This window comes from Vulpes lagopus, chromosome 4 (genome assembly GCF_018345385.1).
Source record: "Vulpes lagopus strain Blue_001 chromosome 4, ASM1834538v1, whole genome shotgun sequence".
Classification (NCBI taxonomy): domain Eukaryota; kingdom Metazoa; phylum Chordata; class Mammalia; order Carnivora; family Canidae; genus Vulpes; species Vulpes lagopus.
In genome coordinates, this window is record NC_054827.1 from 120,168,744 (window position 1) to 120,181,308 (window position 12,565).

Consider the following 12,565-nt stretch of genomic DNA (forward strand, 5'->3'; position numbering starts at 1 on the left):
GAGGACACGAGGACAGTTCTGACCAAATGAGTCTGGGAACAGATCATCTGTTCCACCTTTGGGTGTATTCACGGGCATATTAGTGTGTCACATTGCTGAGATGCCCTGCAGTAAAGATGTCCACTGGGACCCATGCCCTGGTACCTCAAACCCAGAAGACCAGGGGGCACAGTGACGCCAGTGTAGACGCTGTTATGGACCGATGGGAAGGGTAGGGACCCAGGCTCTGAACTGATGTTAGATGTATGAGCAGGGGCATGGTATCAGGCTAAAAGCCAGTCAGCACACTCCCATGTCTGTGTGTGCATGTCCATGTGTGTATGCACAATCTAAAATACTGATTTTTAAGTGCTAACAGTAGTTAGTCTGGGCGATGGCGTGGATCACGGATGATTCTTCAGTTTACTTCATGATAAACAGGTATTCCTTCTGAATATGTTTTTTTAAATAAACACATGCATCAGATTACAAAAAGAGAGGGAGAAGTAGAGGCCTTGGGAAGTTGCATGTTTTCTGTCCTGAGGAAATGCCTTTATTTTTCTGAAACATACGGTTTATTTTCTCCCAATGATATGTCATAGCAGCTCACGAGGGTAAAATGGAACACACCGAGGGAAGACGGGGAAGCAAATACCTGATGTCCTGCAGCCCTAGGGGATGGTTTATTGGAAATGGAGGAAGGTTTAGGGGCTGTCTGACCCAGGGTGGAGCTGCCTGTGTGGCTCCCCTCCCACCAGGGCTGCCGTGGGTGGGGGGGTGGACACAGTGTTCGGAGGGTCTGTAGGTGCGTGGAGGGTTGAAGAAGAGAGAAGGGGAGGCAGGCAGGGGAGGGAGACAGAGAGGGAGGAATTAATGAGTGGTCCCAGAGGGACCCTGGGCTTCTCGTTACCATGGAGACAGGCAGGCTGCACCAGGCAGGTGGGGCTGACAGCAGCACAACAGCGGTTACCAGGAGGGCAGGGCCCATCCCTGCCCCCGCCACTCCCACCTGTGCAGGGAAGCACTCCAGCTCACAGAGAACAAGGCAGGGGTGGGGTGAAGGCGAGGACTGAGCCAGGGACTCCCCCTCACTCAGCACCTCCTTATCAAACTCTGGGTCTAGCTGGTCTGGTTACATCACGGTTCCTGGCAGACAATCCTGTCACCACCTGTCAGCTCTTTCCAACCTGGAGCCTCCTCTGCCCCCACACCCCGGCCTGCCCCACACTCCCAGCCATCCGTCCATCCGTCTGTCTCAGCAATAGGGTGGGAGCAGAGCCCCTCCCAAGGCCCCCCCAGACCCATGAGGCTCCTCCACCTGCACCCCAGCATGGAGCAGGCTCCCCAGGACAGATGCCTCAAGACACGCAGGATGGGGGAAGGCCCTGGGAAGACGATGCTACATAACTAGGAGTAACTCGGGAAGCGGGAGGAAAGGCTCCACCGTGGCCACCGAATGCACATTTCACGGGCGGGCGGACAGGCAGGCGCCGCTGGTGCCCGGATCGAGATGGCATTCTGCCCACCGCACACAGATGCAGCACAGATTGATGGCTCCTGCTGGCGGGGAAGGGGGCCTGGGCTCCTCTCCTGCCCGGGCTCCGAGGACAGGCAAGCTCTGAGCGTGACAAGCATCTGCCGGGGGTGACAGGTGCTTTGGGGAGTCTCACATGGCTGCTCTGTCCAGCTCCCCACAAGCCCACCCACCGCAGCCCGGCATGGCTCCTTCAGCCTCCCCATCAGCCCTCTGAAGCGCCTGGCAAGGCTTCCTACCTGCACGGGGTCCTCGAAATAGAGCCCAGTCCGATCGGCCAGCCTCCAGGGCCCCTGTCCAGGGCCCACTCCCCGGGCAGGTCAGCAGGAACGGGCAACGTGACCGTGAGCAGGGGCACCCTCAGCCTTCAGTCACAGGTCTGGATCCTTTTCCTTCTTCTTCAGATCCTGCCACCTGCCACCTGCCGGCCCCAAGAGCCCACTGCCCACCCCGTGGGGCGCGCACGCTCCTGGCCAAGTTTAGGTGGCGGCGCGGCGGTGGCGGCGGCGGCTCCCCCTCTGCGGAGTCGGGCTCGTCTCTGCCGCCCGCCGCTGCCGCTGCCGCTGCCGCTGCCGCCTGGCGAGGAGGATGCTCAGAGCTTTGCAGAGCCCGCCGACTCAGCCGACTCAGCCACGCCAGGGAACTCGCCGATGGAGGCGAAAACAAAAGCATTAATCTTCCCTGGGCGGCCCTTTATGCTCTACCACTGACGAGCAGGAAAATCCTGACCTGTTTTTCCCTTGCTCTTTGTAATTAAGACGGTCCCTTCCTGATGATAAACCAGAACGCACAGGAGGGGCTCCGTTCACAGTCAGTGAACCCCCACATTCTATATTTGGCCCAGCATTAAGTATCAGGGATGCACAGTGCACACGGGATCACCCCACCTTCCGGATCATCAAGGGGAGGCTTGCGGATGACCTGGTGACAAAAAGGAAGCCCCCAGCCCCCAGGATTTACCACAGAGCCAGCCCTGAGCTAGGGGACACTTCACAGACGATCTCTCATTGAATCCCCGAGATACTGGAATGTTCTCTTGCTGAGCACAGTGCTTGCTCAGAGCAAGTAGCAGGGTTGGGGTCAGGTCTCCACCCTCGCCCTGGAGTGCAGGGGCTGGTGTCCTTGGTTGCTGGGAAGCAGGTCAGGCTAGGTCCACACACGCACAGCAACAATAGTTCAGCCCACCTGAGCCTAGGACACACCCCACTTTCAACCATCAGGTGTTTCAATGTGGCAAGATGGCACAACGTGCAAACTGATGTCTACACACTGGGAGAGGTGGCATGCTGGGGAAGGGACAGGCGCCAGGAGCCCGGGCGGCCTGGGTTCACATCTGCTCTGCCACCTGCCTGGAGCGGCCAACGACCCAGCACACATGGGAGGTGGGGAGCCCAGGAGAGAGCAGAAGGTCTGGAATAACCTTTGCAAGAAACAAGAGACAAGTGCTTTGAACGGCTGGCAGTGGGCAGGCGGGGCCTGTCCCTAATATTTAGAGTGCCATGAGGTCAGTAGAGTCATAGTCTCTGTCCACATATTCAGAGGACACAGATATCAATATTACAGTCACCACCCAAGACGATACGTACAAGATGCCCGCAGACTAAATGCCAACAGCCTCCTCATGTGACCCATATGCCCCAATAGAGCTGAAAACCACGAAGACCCCCACCCCTGCATAAGCAGGCAGTGCGTGGAAAGTACTAATGCAGGCGCTGTGGTCTGCTCAACTGTCAGAAGGACCGGCATCAAGGGACGAGAGGAAGTCACAGTCAGCTTACTAAACTTCCAGAATAGTCTGTTGATGGAATATGATGCAACACTGACCCACGCCGACCTACAGACCAGCCTTGAAGACCCCACTCTGTCAGAAAGTCAGGGCCACATGATGTCTGACCCCATTCATGGGACCTGTGTGGAAGAGGGAAGTCTGTGGACAGACAGACAGGAGGGAGACCCGAGGTGCTGGGGCATCAGGCTCTTGTTGAGGTGATGGAAATGCTCTGGAATGGACGTGCGACATGCATACGTCTGCGTGGATACTGACAGCCACCAAATGGCACACGGTAAGGGCTGAACTGTGCAGTACATGAGCTATATTCCCAATATAGCTGTGTAACAAAAAGGCCCATCGTACAAAACAAACAAACAAACCAACAAACCAACCATGCACACACAAAAACAAGGGAATTGACTAAATAGGAAATGTGAATGGGACAAAATCAGAATATGATGTTGTACAAACGGTTTGGTCTCAACTAGAATTACACAGAGAGAGAAAAAACCAGAAGGGAACCAGCCAAAAAGTTCAGCTACCCATGATCCCATTATCAGTGATCCACCCCCCTTGCCTGATTTGTGCTCTGCACACTCCCCACGGTCCATGAGCATGAGCGTGGGATCACACCCGTCCTCAGGCCCCTCCCCCCAGAGCTGGGGCCCTCCCACTGTGCGCTGACCTGGGGTGGGTGGAGGGTTCATGCTCTGGGAACCAGGGGAGGGGCTGCACTGTTGTGTGGGGTGGGTGTGACACCCACTGCCCTCTCCCCTTCCTGCTCCCGGGGATGGGGGGCCACTGAAGGCTGAGAGGGAATGTGGGTGGGGCCGAAGCCAGAGCAACTCTATCTCTACTGCTCAGATGGACATCAAGTGTAATTTCAAGAAAAGCAGCTCAGCACTCAATGTACGATTCCGCTGCAGCATTGGGGAAGCTGATTATGTGCCAGGCAGTAGCTGTGGGTACAGGCAGGGCTGTGGTCCCTGGAGTTTCGAGGGGCACCCCATGTGCCCCACTGTCCCTGGCCTCCAGCACCTGGCCTCAGCTGCAGCCCCATGCTCTTTAAAATGCAAGTCTGACCCAGGCAATCCCTGGCTCCGAAGCCTTCGTCATCCCCCCACGCCCAGAGGCCCCTCTGTGACCTGCTGGGAAAGGCTCCCAAGCCCCTCGGCGGAGTCCTCTGTCCCCTGTGCCTCTTCCCCAGGGACAGGGGCAGCCCCAGCACAGAGCCAAAGAGAGGCTGAGGAATGAGTAGAGGGACGGGCTGGGTCTGACACCCAGGTGCATGGGGTGTGGTCACCCCATGGGATTTATCTTACTGAACAACTATCACAGTGAATGCTACACGTTCATTTTTCACAAAGAGACAGAGCCTTGTAACTCCCACGGCCATCAAAAGACTCACTTTCAGCACCCCAGAAAGCCCGCCTACCCCGTAACTGCTGTGTGACAGGGCTGGCCCAGTGACCACTCCTACGGGCCTCCTATGGGCACAGGGTCCTGCCTCCTTTGCACACTTTCATTCCTCCAGAACTCAGACCCTCATCTAGACACAGGACGGCTGGACCCAGGATCTCAAACAACCCCCCCGCCCCCCCCCCACACACACACCTCTCCAGCCTCATCAGCCTGTAGAGGGCACAGGAGAGACCATGTCCAGGGAAGGCTTCCCGGAGATGGCCCTCGCTGAGCAGGCCCTGGAAGGCTAAGGAAGCTGTCCCCTGGAGGAGCTGGGAGGAACGGGGAGGCAAAAGCTCAGGGGTACGTATTCCTGCACAAACGCACATGAACATCAGACACCCCGAGGGGCACGGGAGCAGGACCTGGCTCAGAGAGGGCGCCCAGCGGCCCACTCACCTCCAGCACGTGCCCCGTGATGTACTTCTCACAGCCGTCACAGCGGATGCCGAACTTGGTGTGGTAGTCGGCCTCACAGTAGGGCAGCCCGTCCCTGCAACGAGACAGGCCATCAGGATGGGTACAGGTTCACCCGGGGACTCGGCAGCCAGGTGAGGGCTGGCGGCGGCCTCCAGAGGCTCAGCCGTGGGAGTAAGAGCCACATCTGGGAAAGTGAAGATGCTCCCAACGACGGGGCTCTTCCTTCCAGTTCATTCTATCCCCCATTCAGTAATGTGGGCAGGAAATGGTCTATTGACTTACTAAAGGGGTCTGGGGTGTCCTACAAAATCATGAGCCATAAAGTGTATGTGACAAAGGTGCCCATGCCAGGACCAGGTCTGTGGATGATGCAATGTCACGTGGCACATGTGGGGTTGGGACAGAGCCTCTCTGTCCCCGGGTGTGGCGGCAGAGGCATCTGGCCTCGTGGGAGGGGACACGAGGGCTGCAGGTGACCTGTCCACTGTGCATGCATATTTACAGCATGCCCACACCACACCATGTGTCGTTCGTGGTGTGGGGAATCAGTGACGAGTGACACGTGGCTTTGGGTGCCGCTCCCAGGTATCTGGGCAGCCTTGGGCGAGTCAATGCTGAGCCTCCCCTGAATGCACTGAGAGGGGAATATCTGGTTCTTGGGGCTGCTGATGAGAAGATAGCGCACGTGGCGGGAGCTGGTTTGAAAGTGACTGTAATTATTATTATGGGGTCAACACAACATGGGAGGAGGCAGTGTGGCGGCAGAGGGAGGGCCCAGAGGTGGTGCCAGGGTTCCTGGGTTGGTGGCCACGCTCTGTGCAGGGAGGTGCTGGTGGGCAGCAGTGAAATGAACAGGCTTGCACTCAAATGCCACCACTCCCCAGTTGTGTGCTCCTGGGCAAGTCGCTTAACCTTTCTGAGCCTCGGCTTCCCCAACCATAAAATGGGAGAAATTATAGTAAAGTCTAATGAAGATGTGGCCAACACCTAGCCCATGGCAGGCTCTTGCCAATTGGTGGCCAAGGCCACTGCCATTGCTAACCAGGGCCGCCCCTCAGCCTGGCCCGGCCCAGTAGGATTTAGGTGTGGAGGCCACTGGCATGCAGGGGCACCTGCTGCCCGAGCGCATCTCCCTTCCTCTGCACTGCCAAGGTCTCCCTGTGGCTCCCAGTAGGGTTTTGATTATCATGTGGCTGCCAACAGAGGCTAAGAGTTCTCAACTTTTGGGAGACCAGAGCTAATGCCGCCCTCTGGACTTTCTGTAGGACGGGAAGGCTTCCTGGAGGAAGTGGCCTGCAGGACGGGAAGGGGGGGTGGTTTGGAGCCCCTGGAGCTGCAATGACCACAGGCTATTTCTCTGACCACAGCTCCGGAGAGGATGAAGCCTTTCCTTCCAGGAGAGGAAGAGGTACACTGAGCCCTTAGGACCAACTTTCAAATGTCGCTGACCTCAGGGTCCCAATTACTTCCCACAATGGTGTCTGTGCCCCAAACCCAGGAAGCAGAGATAATGTCTCTATGGTAACACCAACGCACCCTCCCTGTCAATTCTGGGACCGTTCTGGAGGCTGCTGAGTGACAGGCGAGCCGTGTGGGTGAGCTACCAGCGAGCGCCCTGGGGGCTGGGCAGGTCTTACTTTACTTTAAAGTGCTCTGTCTCCCAGGGCTGCCTTCATGGGAGTCACGCCCCCCTTTCCTTCACTGTGACAGAGGAACAGCCAGTACCTCCTCCCGCCTGATGCGGCCTGGACAGAGGTCCTTCTTGGCTTAGGGACTTTCACTGAAAACATGCGGACTCCATGACTCCACACGTAGTGGTGGAGACACAAGACAGAGAGACCCCACACTCCCTTCACCCTGTTTCCCCTGTGAGTGACCTCGGGCACAGCGAGGGTACGATGGTACGAGTGCAGCCAGGGGATGGATGGGGGCACATCGGCGACCTCCTCTGGATTCCCCGGGTGTGATGTGTACTCCTGCCTGTGTGAGTGTGGATGTGTGCACGTGCGTGCAGGTTTCATCCTGTGCCGTTCTATGGCACAGCCAGTTCCTGGGATGTTTCTGCTCCCTCAGGCATCGAGAACCAGCAGGGTCTCCCACAATAGCTGCCCGGAGCCCTCAAACTTGCAGGAAGGAGCCTGCTCTGCACACTTCAGCTCACCCCCTAACCCTGTGCCACAGGGGGGCTTCCCTGACTCAAGGCCCCTGACCCCAGGGAATGAAATGCACCCCTTCCCGGCAAACCAGCCACTCCTGCTCAGGGCTAAGTCCTTCCAGAGGCTCTGTTTGCACTGCCTTCTGAGGACACGTGCCCTCCGACCCCCCACTCAAACCAGCCGTCACATCTGGTGTTGGGGACACAAGGTCGGCGGGGTGGGGGGCTGCACGATGGTCAAGCACTGCAAAAGTTGGAGTTGGGACTGAGTCATCACATCTGTCCCCCCCACTCCTGCTGCTGGAGTCAGCTGGCATCCAATGCACATTCTGCAGGTGACCCAGGTGCCACGGGAGGGTGACCCCCATGGATGGGCAAGGGCGGGGGGCACTGTCTGTTTCAATCCGTAGAAATGGAGCTGAGGTCTCTGCAGGCCACACTAGGGAAGCAAGGCTGGTGGGAAGAGATGCCAGGCTGGGGGTCAAACATGCAGGGCCCTGAGGCCACACGGGGGACAGGACAGGAGTGGCCGCAGGGAGACGGACGGAGCAGGCTCACATGGGAGGAGCCCGCCACTCACTTGCTGATGTACTCTGCATCGAGCTGCTTCCCGCACGTCTCACACTTAAAACAGCCCAAATGCCAGTGTTTGTCCAAAGCCACCAGGGACTGACCGTTTTTTATTTCTGCACCGCAGCCTCCACAACCTGGAAGAAAGCACAGGACACAGACATCGTTGTTGTGGGCGCCCGCACTGCTGGGTCTCCAGGCACAGAAGTGCGCAGTGCCGGCCTGTGGGGGTGGGGGACAAAGGGGACCATCCGGCTGGGTGTGCTGCAGGGACCCCGTGACATGCCGGCTGCTGTGAACATGTAGGAAACAAATCACAAAGTTCATCCTTGCACCCATTGAGCACCAATTGCATACAGCCTGGGCCCAGAGCTGACAGAGGATGGGTGCCAGGCCCAGATAGCAGGGGTATCTTCAAACAGGAGCACACTGCAGGGTGGGGGCCGCCTGGATGGGGGGGCAGCAGGCCTGGGGGCCCCCACCTATCCTCCTCTGTCCACAAGTAGACTGTGAGCCTAACTGACCCAACCGATGTGCCCACCCAAGAGAGGTCTGGGCTGCCACCCCCTGCCACTCCTTCCTCTGGGCTCTCGCCTGCCTGGATGCCTCTCCCAGGAAGCCCTCCTGGCCCACTCATCTGGATCTCCTTCTTCGACCATCCCAGACACAGCCTGCCAGTCCCCAACCGGAGTCCCTGCTCCGAGTCTCAGTCCAAGTCCCAGCCAGGCCCCAGGCAGTCAGCCTTGGGGAGTCCTCCCCTTGGCAAACCACCCGCAGGTGACATGTGTTCTGCATTCCGTGGTCCCCACCTGGTCTGAGCCCCTGCCTGGTGTCCCCACACCTCCTCTGCTCCCCACTACAGTGTGCCCACCCCACTACAGTGTGCCCACCCCAATGGCCCCTGGGCCCCAGGCCCTCTCCTTCACACTTGGGCCTCTGTATCCCACCTTCCAGCCGTGGGCGGTCACCCCAGGGCCCCCACAGCCAGTGTCACCGGTGCCGAAGGATGACGGGGTGGAGCAGGACAGGGGAACCTCAGGCGCAGAAACCGGCAGCATGACTGGCCCAGGTGCACCTGTGTGAGTGTGTTGTGTGTGTGTGCGCACTGGTGCCTTTGTGTGAATGTGTGTGTCTGTGTGTGATTGAGACTGTTCATGTATGTGTGTCTGTGTGTGTGTGCATCCCTGTGAATGCGTCTGTGTGTTCCCGCATGAATGTGTGTCCTTGTATGAGTGTGCCTATGTGTGTGTCTGTGTGAATATGCATCTGTGTGTGAGCATGTCCCTGTGGCTGTGAGCACGTGTGTGTGTGTCTGCGTGTGTTGGGGGCAGGACAGGCAAGGCCTTGGGGAGCCCCGCAGTGTGCTGAAGAGCAGAGCCAAGGAGAAGTCATCTGGCAAATCGCCCCCAAAGCCAGCAGGAGCCCCTGAGCAGAGCAGCCTAACAGTCCTGGGCTCAGCTTAGGGGCAGGCAAGGGGAGCAGGGACCCTGCTACTCAAAATGAAAGAATGTGGCCCAACAGGCCTGGCTACCAACCTTGGCCCCCACCACTCACGGGGTCACACTAGAGCCAAGCTCTGTACTCTTTGGGGTCCCTGTTTCCTCACTTGTGGAGTGGAGCAATCCCATTAAATGGCAAAACAGAAAGACCACACAGGCCATGCCGGCACAAGAGGGTGCCGCCCACCAGGACGGAAGGGGACAGAGCTCCGGCGGGGTGCATGGCAGGGGCTTCACATGTGCTACTCTCACCGGTGCTCTGGCTCTTCTCCTTGGCAGATAGCAGCGTCGTGTTGTTTTAAGAATAAAAAATATTTGACGCACATGAAGAGAAATCTCACAGAGGAAGACATAGACATGGCCAACACGCACATGAGAAAATGCTCCGCATCACTTGCCATCAGGGAAATACAAATCAAAACCACAATGAGATCCCACCTCACACCGGTTAGAACGGGGAAAATTAACAAGGCAGGAAACCACAAATGTTGGAGAGGATGCGGAGAAAAGGGAACCCTCTTACACTGTTGGTGGGAATGTGAACTGGTGCAGCCACTCTGGAAAACTGTGTGGAGGTTCCTCAAAGAGTTAAAAATAGACCTGCCCTATGACCCAGCAATTGCACTGCTGGGGATTTACCCCAAAGATACAGATGCAATGAAACGCCGGGACACCTGCACCCCGATGTTTCTAGCAGCAATGTCCACAATAGCCAAACTGTGGAACGAGCCTTGGTGTCCATCGAAAGATGAATGGATAAAGAAGATGTGGTTTATGTGCACAATGGAATATTCCTCAGCCATTAGAAACGACAAATACCCACCATTTGCTTCAACGTGGATGGAACTGGAGGGTATTATGCTGAGTGAAGTAAGTCAATCGGAGAAGGACAAACATTATATGTTCTCATTCACTTGGGGAATATAAAAAATAGTGAAAGGGAATAAAGGGGAAAGGAGAAAAAATGTGTGGGAAATATCAGAAAGGGAGACAGAACATGAAAGACTCCTAACTCTGGGAAACAAACTAGGGGTGGTGGAAGGGGAGGTGGGCGGGGGGTGGGGGTGCCTGGGTGACGGGCACTGAGGTGGGCACTTGACGGGATGAGCTCTGGGTGTTATTCTGTATGTTGGCAAATTGAACACCAATAAAAAATAAATTTATAAAAAAAATATTTGATGCCCACAAAACTGTTGGTCAAGCTCTGGCTTTCCTAAATTATCACAGAGTTCAAATTCACATGCAACTTTGGAAAACACTTGAAGACCCACATTCGAGATCCAGGGCCTCAAGGCTGGAGGGCGGCCTGTTCATCTGGGGACCCCTGGGGCCCAGTGTGGGCTGGTAGCTCCGATGCTTGGCAAATGCACGCATGCATGCGTGAATGAATGATGGGGACCCAGAGAGTGCCCTCTCCTCTCAAGTCCAGGAGGCATCCAGACCCCATCCAGACCCCATCCCCAACCCACTACGTCCACTGGCCCCCCAGCAGCACAGACCATGCAACTGGCACGCTGCTCAATATCTTCCAGCGTACGGGACGGTCCCACAGCAAAGAATCATCTGGCCCCAACTATCAACAGCGCCAGACGAGAAGCCCGGCTCGGAGCCTAGTGCTTCTCCTAAATGGACAAAGCAGGGGCATGCCACACCGTGCTGTGCCAGGGCTGGTGGGAGGCGGGGTGGGCACGGTTAGACACAGGGCCCTTGGGGCCAGGCTGCCCTCACCAGCTGTGTGACTGTGGGCACGTCACTTCTCGTCTCTGCCCAGCACAGTGGGGATGCATTTTTCCGGGGGTGATGGTGGTCCGGGCTCACATACTTGTTCGGAGGCTCAGGAGAGCTAACAGCCACAGGCCCGCGGTGTGTCTGACAACTGACTCTATGCACCGAGGCCGATGCTGTTGTCATGACAGGAAGACCCGGTGGCCCGGTGCCCCGCGGGAAGCCATCCGAAGACGTCTCTCCAACAGGACCCTCTGCCTCCCGCCCGGTGCCAGGGGAGGGCCCAGAGGCTGCAGGTGAGCGTGCCAGCTGCAGCTGCAGGGAGGTGTGGACCTGACACCGGCCCCAGCCCCCCACTTCCCCAGTGAGCAGAATCCCACCAACAGCAAGCCCCGAGCTCAGACGCAAGAGCAACCTGCACGGAGGACCATGGTCATGGAAACAGCAATCATCACTTTCTAAACACAAGTGGAGCTAGGCATAGCTATGCAGGGCTTTGTCAACGACAGCACAGAATCTTGTGTGACGAGTCCTGACAACAGCAGTCGTCAGCCAAGGGAGGGGATATCCTGGAGGGAGGCAGAGGTCGCCGGGAAGGGCCACAGCTGGCCGCCCACTCACCCACACACCCTGGCTTGGCTCTGCCATCACAGCAATGGGGGTGAGCCTGGGCCGCTGCCCCAGCATGACCCTTCTAGAAAGTTCCATAGTCTCCTCCTCCAGCAGACATGGCATGGGATTGCCAGCTCTGCCGCTAACTTATGTGGGACATAGGACATGCAGGGCGGCCTCTTTGAGCTCTAGCTGTGAACTAGGGTGGGTCAGATGCACCCTCGTCCCTCCTCTCCCCTCAGGTCAAACCAGGCCGGGGAGCATGGAATACTGAAGGACTCTGGCTCTGAGTCCAATTGAGATTGACTTTGGAAAGCATGGAGCCTACCAAGGTCTAAAGGGTGAAAATGCTAAAAGTGATGAGCGGCCCCGGTCATTTCTCTGAAAGCCCCAAACTGAGCGGAAGAGCCTGGAGCAGCAGCTGGCAGAGAGAAAGCACGTTCACGTGCACCCCACACATCGGAACTCTGGGCTAAACGAGGGACACCCACCCCTGATGGCAACACAAGGGCCTGAGGTGCACGGCCCAATGGTGGCCAGGGTTGGGTGTTGGTTCCTGGGGGCCGTGGCACTCCACAGGGCAGCTGCACCCCACAAGGTAGCCATAACACCCCATAGGGCAGCCACAGCACCCCACAAAGCAGATGCACCCTATAAGGCTGCCACACCACCCATAAGGCAGGTGTGCCCCACAAGACAGCCATAGCACCCTACAATTTAGGCACAGCACCCAACAGGGCAACTGTACCCCACAGGGTGTCTGCATCCTATAAGGCAGGTACACCCACACGGCAGTCACTGTACCCCACAAGGCATATAACCTCACAGCCTCACTGTCC

The 12,565-nt window shown here is 57.3% G+C and overlaps 1 protein-coding gene across 29 annotated transcripts in view; it reads right to left on the minus strand.

Moving 5' to 3' along the window:
* ABLIM2 (actin binding LIM protein family member 2) overlaps positions 1 to 12,565 on the minus strand; it is a 141,677-nt gene that overhangs the window by 71,961 nt on the left and 57,151 nt on the right. For all 29 annotated transcript variants that reach the window (XM_041752280.1, XM_041752303.1, XM_041752306.1 and 26 more), the window contains exons 5-6: positions 7,901 to 8,027; positions 5,145 to 5,238 (exon numbers count right to left, since the gene is read on the minus strand). In XM_041752280.1, coding sequence (XP_041608214.1) covers positions 5,145 to 5,238; positions 7,901 to 8,027 — 221 coding nt within the window. The remainder of the gene's footprint in view (positions 1 to 5,144; positions 5,239 to 7,900; positions 8,028 to 12,565) is intronic.